The sequence below is a fragment of the Thunnus albacares genome, chromosome 20 (assembly GCF_914725855.1).
Source record: "Thunnus albacares chromosome 20, fThuAlb1.1, whole genome shotgun sequence".
Classification (NCBI taxonomy): Eukaryota; Metazoa; Chordata; class Actinopteri; order Scombriformes; family Scombridae; genus Thunnus; species Thunnus albacares.
The window spans coordinates 16116076-16130941 of record NC_058125.1 but is presented as its reverse complement, the minus strand read 5'-3'; the positions used below and the strand labels follow the sequence as shown (position 1 = coordinate 16130941).

The 14866-nt window shown below is 41.6% G+C and overlaps 1 protein-coding gene and 1 long non-coding RNA gene across 3 annotated transcripts in view; one reads left to right on the top strand and one right to left on the bottom strand.

The window, feature by feature from the left end:
- The window catches only part of LOC122970758, a 155077-nt gene that overhangs the window by 111459 nt on the left and 28752 nt on the right, over positions 1-14866 (bottom strand). For both annotated transcript variants that reach the window (XR_006399320.1, XR_006399321.1), the window contains exon 3: positions 4260-4295. This is a non-coding gene — a long non-coding RNA (uncharacterized LOC122970758). The remainder of the gene's footprint in view (positions 1-4259; positions 4296-14866) is intronic.
- On the top strand, positions 6491-9419 carry LOC122970755 (zinc finger protein 503-like). Its single transcript, XM_044336947.1, has 2 exons — positions 6491-7200; positions 7825-9419. The coding sequence occupies exons 1-2, from the start codon at positions 6946-6948 to the stop codon at positions 9265-9267; spliced, it is 1698 nt and encodes a 565-aa protein (XP_044192882.1). The 5' UTR covers positions 6491-6945; the 3' UTR covers positions 9268-9419.

Sequence of the window (14866 nt, the reverse complement as noted above, 5' to 3'; positions counted from 1 at the left end):
AACGAATGATCTTATAGGTTTATGTTATGACCACTGGTTTTATTTATTTTAACTTACACAACAAGAAATCATGTTTTTTGTCAGTTTGGCATGGCAGATAGCTCTAAATACTACAATACACATGAGTTTCGGCAGCTGTTGCTATGGAGAAGAAGCCCGTCAGAGGCGTGAATCAGGGCGGTAACAAACTCAAAATGCTTTGTCATTGCAGTTGTAAACAAAACATGGCGCCATAGTTACTGAATTCATCCAAAGCCGACACAGTATTAGTTTTCTCAACAGTGTAATCTTTAGCTTCCACCCGCTGTTAGCAGCACACGAAACAGAGTTTTAAGATCAGTGATTGGATGTTTTTTTTGCCGAAAGGCACCCTGGGAGTCATAGTTAACTTCTTCCACAACATTTTTATGTCCACAGGTTTTTAAATTCGACTTTTTATCTAGAACCAGATATTTTTCTAATGCAATCTTTTGTGCTGGTGATTCACCCAGGAGATTCATGTCCATACAAACTTTTACTTTCAGAACCAGCCAAGCCGGAAATAGCTCTTCCTTTGGAGTTCTGTGAATATAGATACTTGGAGCACGTCCACTGTGTTAGGTATGGAGGCAAATGTATATCTTTAAGCCTGGACAAATAAAACCAAAATTATCTGCATAACTAGAGGAATGTTACAAAATATGTTTTTGTATAATTTGGGTGAACCAAACCTTTAATTATATATACCTTTACCCAATATTATGATGCAGAGTCTTCCAAGGAAATTGATGAATGGATAATATGTTGAATTAATGTGGCACATGTGGGGCTACAGATGTTAAATGTTTGGCATTTCACGGCTGGAAACTCATGATAGCTTTCTGTGTAATACATCTAATTTACCAGAAAGAATCTTCTTGAAACCATGCCAACTTATTTCAGCTATTCAACAACCGAACAGTTTCCACCTAAAATTTCACCAAATCAACCTAAATGTCTCCGCTCAAAAGATAAGAAAGTCTCCTGAGTGACATTTCAACAGGCTGTTCCTAACTTACAGCGAGATTCAACTCGCCTGAAGACAATGACAAGCTCCTCTCTGTCTAATGTCACTTCCCATTTCCAGGCCGACTGCTATCTGCTACTGGCTTCTGCCAATAATAGCTCATCAAAACAACACAACCCTTCTTGGCACCAAAATAAAGGCAGCGGTCCACGTCTGTGCCACTCAGTTGTCAATTAAGAGTCCTCTTCACACTGACACTTGTGACTTAAAAGAAACAGTCGAGAATGTGATGAATTTGAGCCGACAGATGAGAAGGCAGTACGCTGCGTTGCAGTACCATAATGCGCTTGAGATATGGATAACAACTGACACCACTGGCAGGTCTTATGAAGTTTGATTTCATTTGTCAGGCCTCTTCTACTTTGTCTTTTAGCTCACTCGCTCCCTCTCTCCTCAATCATCGTGGTAATAGCTCATTCTGATAGCCTGAAGACACTCATGCTCACTTCCATTTAAAATGCAAAGCCACAAATATAGTAGGTGCTGCTATGGGCAACACATCAACATGACATCATGTGTTGTGTCTAATGTTTTATTGCAAATGTATATGTAATTGTATAAAAAGAAGCAAAATGGATGTCCACGGGGTCTTCTGATCTTTGAAATTCACACAATTTCACAACATGGAAATACGTATAGATGAACGCTTATCAAATAAACCCCAAACGACAGAGAAATAACAATCAACCTCAGTATTTGATCACTAAGTAGACAAATGGAGCAGTAAGTGTCCAAGCCTGTCTCTGCGAATACCTTGCATGCTTGTCTCCAGCCGACCACATGACGCTAATTCCTGACTGAAGCGCTCCTCCTGCGTATCCCTAATCCTGCCTGTGAAATGTGACAAGATCATTCTTTAGGCCTACTTTAGTCTGAATAATCTGCCCATCACAGACATTCATCCCAACCTGCACAGTGCTTCCAGTGTCATAACACGCTACCTGTACATTTTCACCCCGGCTTAGGCTCCATAAATTAAATCTAGACAAGTAAATGTGAGGGATCAGCATATAGAGCTGCATGTGTGCAGATGTGGAGAATGTTGATTCTACACGGACCGCTTCACAAACAAATGTACCTTGTGTGGCATCTTTCTGCCTCATTTGAGATTCAATACTTACATATAAATCAAGTAATTATCATTGGCTAAAATGGCTGAAATCATTAGTCTACTAATCGATTAGTGGAGCGACAGGAAATGTGTTATGATAATCATTTATCAAGCAAAAAATGCCAAACTTTCTCTGTTTCCAGCTTCTCTAAATGTGAGGATTTACTGCTTTTATATAAAAATAAATTTTGGTGTTGGTCAGACAAAACACATTGGCCTCTAGAAAATGGTGATTAGCATTTTACATCAATTTCTGTCACGACTGATCAATTAATTGAAAATACAAGCAACAAATTTATCGATAATGAAAATAATCATTAGACGGGGCCCTTATTGTGATCAAAATTAGCTAAATTAAGTCACAGGCCATACTTAAATGTCATCAAATGTGGAAACGATGGCAGTGTCTCTTTTCCCAAAGCCACCAGACGAGTAGATACAGTACAGTAGGTCTTACAGGAGCTTCATGAAGTTTCCACAAAGTTCTAAGCCAGTAATGTGGCAGCTGTCAGGTTGAATTGAGCCATTAGTTCCAGTGCTAACAGGGAGGGTAGGTGAAGTTAACTCCTCTCTACAGCATGACTACAACCCGTCAGGATCCTCACCTACCTGATGGCAAGTGGACGACAGCATATAATCTCCATAGGCTTTACTTGCTACTCCTGACCAACTTTAACTAATTGAGGAGACAAAGTGAAAAAGACCCTTCACCGCCGTGATCTTGGCTGCACCTCAACTTTTCTAACTCTCTCTGTCATGCTGCGCTTCCATCGTCTGACTTCCGGCGAGATAGTGTAAGTTCTTCGTGTCAGCTCCGAGTTGAGCTCTTGCAAATGATGTCAGTGCTACAGTATTTGACACAGACGGGGGGAAAAAAGATCTTGGGTGTAGTCAAGGGGAATGGGTATGACTTCTAAGTATCTGAAATGTCCTGTCTTAAACACATAATATCCGTAATACTTTCTGACACTTTCTCCTATAACCTCTTATTCTCTGCCAGCTTCTGTGGGGCCTTTTTTCCCTCTCTGGGCGCAGAAGAAAAGCAGTCTATTTTCTTGTCATATTTGGTTGAAAGGCGACTCTCAACTTGGAGTCTAATTTCCTGCACTTTAAAGACAGTCCACATGCAAGGTGCATTACCATACTATCAAGGTGATGGGAGCAATTTCAAGCTGTCAGTCAGTCATGGAAATATCAGAGACTTGATGTCTGCTGCAACCTGTCAAAAGGCTCCTGTGAAGTGTTAGAGAGCGTAATTTGAGTCTTATTCACTCAACACCATTTACTTGTCAGCGTAGCTCTGTTTTACTCTGGATGGTAGTTCATAATGAGATGGGGATATAATATAGCCATCTATATAACTACTTAAATGAAGAGGTCAAACTGTGGCAGGTTTTTTAAAAAAAAATATATGGTAGGGGGAAAAAAGAAGAACATGTACAGATACAGTCATATCATAAATAGAGCTGTTATATTATAAATGCCTTGCCCAAGTATAAAACTGCTGCATCTCATATGATCACACAGTTCTTGCTTCACAGACAGCAGTTAGTTAAGGCTGTTAATTTCCCGATAGACGCACCACTCTGGGTGACACACTGGGGCTGTACTTAACCATTATTAATGTGACAGGCCTCAGTGCAAAGCAAATCAATTAAACAGGAGCAATCACCATAGTCTGGATAACGGCCTTTTAAGACTGTTTTCATGTGACAAGGAGGTCCTCGATCCAGGCCTCTGCGCCAGGACCTGACAGGTCAAGAAAGCGGCATGAAACAATAGCACCTTCTAACCATCATCTCCCCTTTTTACCTGTCAGTTCCAGTCGGCCTGTCTAGCTGCCGACGTGGCAAGCCGTGCGCCGGCTGCCACAAGGTGAATTTTCATGTCATGTCGAGGGAATTTCTTATTCCATTTGCTTAGCATTACAATGCTGCATTTATCGACCATATCCTTTTTTTGAAAGCTATATGTCAAGGGCTTTTGCACCTAAGTTTTTCCTTTTTTTTTCTCTAACAGTTTCTGTTACAGGTCCTTTGGGATGTTTTAATGTACATGTGCAAGTCAAAAGAGCAGAATATTCAGACTGGAGCACAGACTTACCTCCATGCTGCTGTTCCACTACTGCCTGCAAAGTGTCTGGAAAAGATAAGCAGATGTCACAAAAATGTCACTTTTACACTTCATCATTAGGTCAGAGTTCCAAATTTAATGGTTCTTTAAAGTGACGTGAACTACACTATGATATGCATTTGTTTAATCAGCCCTATAGTAACCATCCTACTTGCGGGGCTGAATTATACAATACACATTATACAATTATGCATTATACAATACAGTCACAATAGCGGCTCCTGCCACTGTGACTTTAATTGCCATTATTTTTAAATCACCTCCACTGATAAATTGTGAAGTTGTCTCCAGCACACATATAAGGTGTTGTTTCCGTACATGAGCACTACTACTGTGCATTAAATCAAGACTAAGAGTGATCCTGAGCCACTTCAGCAATGGAGGCAGGTGGAGGATAATCACCCCACAAAATTAGCTCATTAAAATTTTATATGAACCTCGGTAAATTCAAAGAAACTCCATAATAGGTAAACATAACCTTCTGAAAAATATGTCCTTACAAAAAGTGAATAATATTCTAAAAACTATTTATTGTCTTTTTTTTAATCAACCTGTATGGTTTTCATTATTTGCCCAGAGTTTTATGTATTGTCTTGTTTTTTTTTTGTCAAGGACAAGGAGAGTGATAAGATGATGAAAAAATAAAATAAAATAAGCTTTTTAATATTATTATTGAAGATGAGTCTTATAAACACATTTACACGTTTTTATTTTTTTCTGAATAAAAAATATCATACCTGATGGATAGAATGGATGGAAGGTTTTATTTTGCATCTTGGAGAGAAAGTGGCCAGAGATTTTACTAAATCAACAAAGTTTGCATGTTGCACTCTGCTTACACCTCCTCCTCATTTGCAAAAGTGAGTTTAGAGCTCTGTGGAACTGTATAATCATCGACTTGAAATACCTAACCCTGCTTGTAAACGCTTGTATCTGCACGGACTCTGAGTGATTCATAAACGTGTCCCTGTGTGAAATACTAGCAGGAGATTTCAAGCTTTCTGTTTAAAAGTAATGAATAACGGCGACGAAAAAATGTGCAGCCATTTAAGGATAAAGCCGAGAATTTGGTGTCTGCTGCGGCGAGCCATCCATCACGTCCACAATAAAGGAGTTTTTGCCTGACGGTCGAAATTTATGGTCGCCCTTCTCTGCCCTAATAACTCAAAGCGCTGTGTCAGAGCCTGACAGCCGTTGCCGAAAACAGCACCCCTGTTATCAATCAAAAAACACTTGCATATGTTTAACTTTCGCCTGATCAGCAAGACATTTATAGGCTATTGAGTAATAAGATAAGTGGGTCTATTTCAATGAGAAGAAATGTGGAAGCTTTAATGATTAATGGCAGCCACAAGAGGGGTTTTTAAAGCGCTCTTGGAATAAAAAAGAAGGAATTTTTGGCTTGAATGTGGCGGAATATTTTTAATTTCAGAGACAAAAACACTTGAGAAATCACATGCTATTAGATGTCTGTAGCAGAATTCAAGCTCTGTAAAAAAAATGCCTTCGAGCTTGTCTTCAATTAAACAGTCTTGAATTATAAGACCGGCCGCATTTTAACAGGCCTAAATGATGATGGAGGAGTGAGTGAGAGACGCATCCCTTCGTCTCTCGACTTTTTTCATGGATTCATTTTACAGTGGTTGACCTGAATCTGACTGAGAAGAGGCGAGAGGACAGCTGACAGATAACTGGCGTCCAGGACAGGGAACTGACAGATGACAGGCTGTGTGATTGAGAGGAGAAAGTTACAGAAAATGTGTAACATGCCGATGGATAACGGTAGGCTACACGTTGGGGTGAATATCTAACCAGAAAAGTTGGTTTTATTTCTTGTTTTCGAGCCAAAAGTTATTCATTGATGAGTCGAGTGGTCCACGTACCGTTTCTTTTGCCATCTCTTGCACGGATAAAGCATTAAGTTGGGCTTATCCACATGACAATTAGCTTAAATTCACTTACTTGAAGTTAGAACAAGGAGTGTGAATGTATAATTTGACCTTTGGTGTCAATTTATCAAATATCGTAAATTAAAAGGCCCGGACTATGGTATCTTACGTAAAACGTTAAGAAATCGTGTTAATCAAAATGTGTCTGGTGCTACCTCAACATGGCCAAAACCTCTTCATCTTCACCTCGTGGTTATCCTGGTCCACCTACCCTGAAACCACACAGGACGCAGGGGCGGCGCATGCGTCAAAGCGCCAATTACGCAAAGACGCATATGAAAACTCAAAATTAAAAGCGCTCGGAGTTGGTGAAATGTGAAATACACAACCGTGTGATGAGGAAACGTCACATTCCCTCGACCCGCCGATCACCTCAGGGTCTCCTTTTGATTGGGAGGCGGCAAAAGCCTGTGATCAGCGGACTAACTCAGATGCTGCTGGAGAGGAGGCGGAGTGATCCCTCCTGCCCTACGACTCACGTAAACCGAGTCTGCTCTCGGACCCGCAGCCACTGTCAGAGCGACGCCGGGGATGAAGCAACGCGGCTGTGATATACACGGATCCTGCTCACACACTCCGCGTCTCTTTTAAGGATTTAACATTATCGCTTTTATCTTTGGCAAAGGCTATAACCGTCTGACGTCTTGAGTGTTGGCTTTATTTACCCTACACATGTATTTCTCAACCATTTCCACGAGAATTGGGTCATGATCACATCGCCCACGGTCTCTGTCCTGAGAAATAGCACGAATCCAGCGTGGGAGAGCGGCTCCTCGGGGGAGAAGGGCGCAGTGAAGATCAGCCAGCTAACCGTCCACAACTCCGTTCCTCCCGCAGACCCTTCTCGCCAAGCCAGTCGCCTTCCCATAAAGGTTTTGAAAATGCTCACGGCTCGAGCAGGACACATTTTGCACCCGGAGTATCTCCAGCCTTTACCGTCCACCCCGATCGGTCCCATTGAGGTAAGCACTAAAACATTTGTTTTTTTTTGTGAAAACGTTTGCGCACACGGGCATCAATTCGCTTAAACTACAAAGTGTCTCCCTTCGGAAATCACTGGACTTCCAACCCGCTATCATCGGATGAATTTTGTGGACGAAATGGGTCAATAACTGCTGACAAACAAGATTTAAATTAGAATAATAAATACAATATTTGATAGATGACGGAACAGCCCTGAATACTCTCCAAATGACCTAGACCTGGTTTACGAGTTGATTTCTAAACATAATGGTTGATCTTTTTTTCTCTGCATAAACCGATGTGTCGAATTTGGACTCACTTTGAAAATTAATAATCTTGTTGTAGCAAATTGATGCCAATATGTGTAATGTCGTTTCGGACGTGTGGCAGTTTGACAATCTTATCTTCTATCTCATGTAAAACAGCTGTGTGTGTGTGTGTGTGTGTGTACGTTCGCCCTTACATGCCCATTGTGCCGAGTTGTTTTAAGTTTCATCCAGAGATAAGTTTATACGCAATGCGTAAAATACGCGGAACGGTCATGTGTGCGTATTTACTACCAAAAATTATATGTACAAGTGCTTTTATGGACGTCATTAATTGTGTTTTGTCCTATTTCACAGCTGGATGCCAAGAAAAGTCCACTGGCTCTTTTGGCACAAACATGCTCTCAGATTGGAAAACCGGACCCACCGTCCTCCTCCAAACTGTCCTCTGTGACCTCAAATGGATCTAGTGACAAGGAGACCAAATCTGGTCCGCTGAAAATGAGCGACATCGGAGCCGACGACAAATCTAGCTTCAAACCTTACTCTAAATCCTCAGAGAAGAAGGACTCGAGCAGTAGCCTCAGTGGAGATAAAACCAGTTTCCGAGTGCCTAGCGCCACCTGCCAGCCGTTCACCCCCAGGACAGGCAGCCCCAGCTCATGCACCTCCGTCTCTCCACTGCCGTCTGAAGGCAAAACGGGGGACAAGGAGGAAACGAAGGAGTCTGACAGCAATAAAAGCAGTACAACAGATAGTAACGGCAGCCATAGGATAAGTGGAATTACCTCTGATGGCAGCCAACACCAGGAGAACACATCTGGATCCAAGACTGTTACATCAGACTCACCATGCGTAACCTCATCGTCCTCCTCCGTCATCGGCTCTGGACTGGTTGCCCCTGTTTCCCCCTATAAGCCTGGTCACACAGTTTTCCCCTTGCCACCTGCTGGTATTTCCTATCCTGGAAGTTTAGCGGGTGCCTATGCAGGTTATCCGCAGCCGTTCCTCCCTCACGGAATGACCCTTGACCCCACCAAATCCAGCAGTCAGCTTTTGAGCGCACAGTTCGCTGCTGCCAGCTCACTGGGATGCAGTAAAGCAGGAACGAGTCCACTAGCTGGAGCGTCCCCGCCGTCCCTCATGTCTGCTAGTCTGTGTAGAGACCCCTACTGCCTGAGCTACCACTGCACAAGCCATTTGTCTGGTGCATCCAGCGCCAACTGCGCACATGACTCTGCGGCCGCTGCTGCTGCGGCCGCCACGGCGCTGAAATCTGGATACCCCCTCATGTACCCGGCGCACCCGTTACACGGCGTGCATTCCTCGGCCCCGTCCTTCGGCGGGCATCCGTTGTATCCTTACGGGTTTATACTGCCCAATGACCCCCTGCCGCACGTTTGTAACTGGGTGTCTGCTAACGGACCTTGCGACAAGCGCTTTTCCTCCTCCGAGGAGCTGCTCAGCCACTTGCGGACTCACACGGCCTTTGCGGGTACGGAGAAGTTGATATCTGGGTACCCGGGGTCTTCCTCTCTCGCCAACGCCGCTGCCGCCGCTGCTATGGCTTGTCACATGCATATGCCTCCTAATGGCAGCCCAGGCAGCCCCAGTACGCTGGCCCTGAGGGGCCCCCATCACCCACTCGGACTGAGCAGCCGCTATCACCCGTATTCAAAGAGCCCCCTGCCCACTCCCGGAGCCCCGGTGCCGGTGCCTGCAGCCACCGGGCCATATTACTCCCCGTACGCCTTGTATGGACAAAGACTGACAACAGCCTCGGCCTTAGGATACCAGTAGAGACAAAGAATTATACATTTATAAAGGAGATTTAGGCCCAATGAGTTTTATATTGTACTTCATGCAGGGACTGGATCCATGTGGGGATCAGTGTATTTATTTGCGATAGCTTCAAGCGTGACTAAAAATAAAAAATAATTATAATATAACTTTCAACAGCCTCAATGTGCATTATTTTACACAAGAGAGATTTTGGGGTCATGTTTACCTGCTGTGCATCGAAAATTATTTTTCTGCTTATTTAAATGGAACTTTTTTTCCCCCAAACCACTAAACAATAACATGGATTTGATTCTTTATGCTGAATCAACTGTTAAGTCTTGCAAAAGTTCCATTAATTCTGCCTAATGTAGACGATTTAAAGGGCCGCTTGTACTGAGTGATTTGACAGATTGATGGACGTGGAAAATCAGTCACAGCAGCTTCTTCAGAATTGTCATTGATTTATTTTGTGTGGCTGCTGTGGCCTCATGCAACGTGACGCCCGTTTTTACCCGCATGACGTTTTTAAAGCTTTAGGCAGCTCTAAAGTTGCTTCCAGTGATCTATTTTTTTTTCCAGAACTTTTTTTTTTAAATACACATTTACTATTTATTGTACATTCAGTGAGCCTCAGTCAGGTCAAAACGCCTTTTAGTTTTAAGCAGAGGAATTAATCTAATTGCCTAAATCATTTTTCTTTTTTTTTCATTTTGTTTCAGGATGTTGGTTTGGCTGTGCAATGGGGTTGTTTATTTTTTATTAAATTGATCATTATTTTGTGTAAGAGGCTGTGGCAAACACAAATACATTTAAAGAGTATTTATATCATTTATTTGTGAACCATTACAGTGAAATCTAACAAATTTCCTTTTAGTCATAACTTCTGTTTTCTGTTTTGTGTTTTGGTGTTGCCATGATGAGGCTGACTGGGGTTTTTCAAGGGCGTACAGATGTAAAAACAAATTACCGAATTACAAAACCATTTCATGTTTTTATATTTCATACAAGATAACATCTTGGATGAATGAGGCGTCTATGAGCATGTATGTTTTTGTTTTATTAACTTACGGCGACAAGAAGCTAAACCCACTTGGTAGATTATATTGTGAAGGCCTTGGTGCTGTGGCTACAGTCTGTGCAGCGTGTGTGTGTGTGTGTGTGTGTGTATGTGTGTGTGTGCGCAGATGCGATATCTCTAGGCCTCATCAGAACATGCTGAATCTTCTCAATCATGAGGTCATGGATTATCGTTTCATTAACGAAGACAAATGAGCTACTGATATCAGCGAAGAGCTCTCTAAACAAAGATTTACGATGACACCAGATGTGGAACGTTTCCACAGCTTTTGTGATTGCTGTAATGAAGCCATGAAGCACAGAGCATGAAATAAAACAAGGCCTAACTATTTAATCAGCCCCTTAAAACAAATCAACTAAATCAAGCTAACAGTGTCATTATCGGTCCGCAGTAAATCAGGCTGCTCTCCAGCAATAAAATCGCCATCATTAACGGTCAGATGTCATATTCATCAAACAAACCCATCTTTCATGTAGATTAGTCCAAAACATAGCTCAGTGATATATGCTAATAAAGCCCCCTAACAATTCAGCACTGCGTCCAGTCTAGCATGAAGCCAGCCAGCCAGCGTGGATCATATGTGATGCCTCTTTTTTCATTCATAAACAGTACATCAATGTGATGTGAACAAATGGATCTTTGAACGTAATTTCTCAACATTTAATTTGATGTGTGACACTGCTGTGTAAACTTACACGTCCTCTTATGTCTGTGCAGATAAACCAGTCAGTAAATTATTCAGTACATTAAATTTTATAGGATCAGCTGATGCATTAGTTTGAATTTAGGAATGGACTTAAAAGTCTGTGGACTACAGCAGAACATCTCTGCTCATTACATGTGGATCAAATGTTTAGAAAATTATAATAAGAAAGTCTTGGATTTTACAGTGTTACGTTATTTCTTGTGTGGAAACTTAATCGTGTTTTTTTTTAATACTCAATAGTATATTATTAAGTGAAGGATTTTATAATATTAATAGCTTTTTAGCGTTTTTGTTTTGTTTTCCAGGAAGTCTCATTAAAATCAAGAACTCTATTCCAAGGGGTAAATCAGAGCAAATGACAAACACGCAAGATCACAAATTAGTCTCATGAAACAGCCATTACACACAGACTTTCACAAAATATTTTTTAAAAATATCAGTAAGGAAAGTCCCTCAGATGTCTCTAAAGTTAAAATATGTTGCCATTATTCTAGCAGAAAGTTGCATAATACTGAAAAAGAGTTTCCCTTTGCAGTTAAGTTTTGGTATAAGAACTAATCTGCTGTCTTTAGCTTTGCTTTTAACTATAAGGATAAAAAAATATACTTAAATATGTTGCCTTATAAATAAAAACTGTATATCCTGCTGCAGTAAATGGTATCCTATCGTAATCCACCATAAATAATACTGTATTAGTGGATTGTATAAGGTTTTTTGCTTTTTTCATCTCCAGAATAAGAATACAAAAACATTTTTTAGTTTACAAGCAAGTTATTCAACATTAGTTTTGTTGAACAATCTGCTATCTAACCAGTATTTATGATAATATATGTATTCTATCAATTACATCACCATTTTGGCCATGGAGCAACAATTTGAGCTTATGTCGTATATTTAGCCTTTTCAGGATTTAGAAAAAGTTTTAACATAATTAAGGAGGTCTGGAGGTTATCGGGGGCAGATGCTGCATCATATGGATACAGGTACTGTATAGGTACATCTGTTTATAACATTAACTGGCTCAGTGGACTTCAATACAACCATCCTACGACGGTAAAGTCTATCAATTTCTTTCTGGTGACAGATGATCTCTTCCCCACATGCTTGAATCTAAAATACTGTCGGGACACGAGACAGTGGATGGCTTTGTGACTCCACGTTGAATCACAGGGACGGCCTCACCTGCTCTGCTTTGAACTGCAGCATGAGCAAGACTCGTGGCCTTTCACCTAAGGGGGAACAGATCAGCGCAGCGTGGGCCCGTCGCGGACACATGTTGAAAAATTGTGTTCTGTGTATGCGTTAACGGCCTGCATGCGCGTCACTTCTGCACAGCTGCGCGCCATGTGTTGCGCTGTGTATGGCGTGTTATGGTTGAAGGCGGCGGACGTCATCGCTGCCACGCCGGGCTGACGTTGCTCGGAAATGAATTTTTCACAAATTCATCAAATACATAAATCATCCAGCTTTCAAACACTTGTTATACATGTTGTAATTATATAATGAATTTAACACTCTTTTGTCAGCTGTATTAATGATCCAATCGAGGGATTTCCCTGTCGTTACATAAACTTTTGCTGCTTTGAATAAAAATTCCTCACTGCTTATGTACTCTGGAGAGGCAGGCGGATCTTTGTTAACAGACGCAAAGGAAAAACCAATGACCTTTTGCATGTTCAATCAGCTGAGAAGTGCGTCTTCCATCATCCCGAGAAACATGGAGGTTTATTTTTGCAGGAGAAAGGCTTTTGCTTCTCCAAACAAGCCCAAGTATTTATCATCACTCCATCATTTCCTCTCTTTGACAAGCAAAGTAAACGGTAGGAATACAAAGTTAAAAGCTGGGGTTTTTACTGAGCCGTTGACCTTTGGAGCTTGTCTTCTTCTATTAACTTTAGTGAGGCATCATAAAATGAAGCGTGGTATACTGAGATTATCTTAATGTGGACAACTTGTGTGTGTATATTTCCTGCATGCTCACGATAAAGTGTGTCTTTTTGAGTTATAAGCCAGCCGATGGGAAATGGAGAGAAGGGGAATTTTTCCCTTGTAGGCAGTCTGTCAACACACAAAGCAAAGGAAAGAGCAACAGTGAGTTAAACAGTGGGCCCTTGTCTTTCAGCACTCAACATTCCCTATAATTTACACACCACTGACAGGGGCCATATTTAAGTCTGTCATAGGCGGCAAACTTTTTGTTTCCAAACGTCTTGCTCACAGTTAGTCGGCTTCTGCTATGGTCCGGGTGATTAATGACTTATAGCCTTATTGTGTGGAGGTGGCTAATTAACTACAGGCTGACTGAAGAGACATGCTATGAAAACCTCCTGATAACCCCAACTTTTTCCCCTCCTCGTGTTGGCATGTGGAAGCTCTTATTGACAAATTTGCAAGAAGCAGACTAACGTTGAGTAAGATGAATGGCCTCTGCGAACAGTAAACAGCCTTTAATTTAACAGTGTTTAAATGTATGACACACTGGCATTGTGCTTCCTCGCCGTTCGTGCTCTCTGGTTGAGAAACGCAGCCAAAGTTCCCCCTGCTGTAGGTTTAAAATTAGGCTTGGCATATTCATGGAGGGAGTTTCTGGGTGCGTGGGCTGGTGTTCATTGCCTCTAAGTTTTTCGGCAGTCCCTTCAGACTGACGCTCTGAGACAAAGACAATCAGTTTCTTTCACAAACTACACGTGAACATGTTGAGCGGGCAGCCGTTGTGAAGGAGATCTGATACAGTCATAAACAAATAAATGGATTTTGTAGAGCCAGCAGAGGAGGAGGACAAAGAAAACATTATATTGCACACAAACTAACAATAAACCAAAGCCACACAAGCTGTTCCTTAAGGTCAACGGCTCGTTGTGGCAGACACACGACTGGCCAGAAATTGTGCAGCCATCTCCTCCACTTTATCTCCCCCTTCCTATTATTAGGTTTGTTAACATACTGTATTGCCGTGTTTGCAGTCATGTCGACAGGCTAACTTAATCAAGTTACTATCGAACTCGTGTGCTTCGCCCAGTGCGACAGTTTTAGTGCCAGAATTATTGCCTTGACCTATGAGAGGAAATTAGCTGTGGACTCAACTTGGTGACTTTTCTTCCTGGTGAAAAAAAAATATTTATCAGAACAGTGACAATGATGGAAAATAGCAGGGAACAAAAAAAAAAAAAAAAAAAAAAAAAAAAAAAGTTCTTTCAATAACGTTGCAAATGAAAAATGCCACGTGGACCCAAAGTGGTGCAAAATGCATAATGCCAGCTGGCAGACCATTACAGGTGATGGACATACCTAAGTCAAATATAACAGACTGCTGTTCATTAATATACAGGAGAGCCTGCAGAATCAAGCCTGCCATCTGGTTAAATCGACAGAGTAATCTACAGCTCGTGATTAGGGCTGAGGAGCAGAGTTTCTCTTTAATCTTTTTCAGCTTTCAGAAAAAAATTTCCATCTGCACCATGTGGCACATCATTTTTCTTTAAGACAAATGGACTGTTTTCGTATGATCCAAAATTAAATCAGCAGAAAACAATCAATCTTGTAAAAGGCCTGGGAAAAGAATTGAGATTTGGATTTGGTTTTCCCTCCTCTTGTCTTTAATGTCTCACCTCTCACTTTTCTTGTCTGACTGGCTTTGCAGCCATCAGCATTCTTCCCATGATGCTCTCTGCTCAGTGCCATCACATGGCCTATACCGAGCCCTCAACTAATGATGAATATGAAAATGGGCCTTAATATAGTGATCCCTCTTCAGCTTCGTTCCCTGTGGCGCTCCACAACAGATGGTGACCTGTGAGAGTCTGTGACACCAGAACCAAAATCCACACTGACGC

Excerpts from the sequence above, each read along its gene's own strand:
- LOC122970755 (XM_044336947.1), top strand. The coding sequence starts at position 6,946 with ATGATCACATCGCCCACGGTCTCTGTCCTGAGAAATAGCACGAATCCA. Across the intron at positions 7,201-7,824 it reads CCCCGATCGGTCCCATTGAG|CTGGATGCCAAGAAAAGTCC; the intron begins GTAAGCACTAAA and ends CCTATTTCACAG.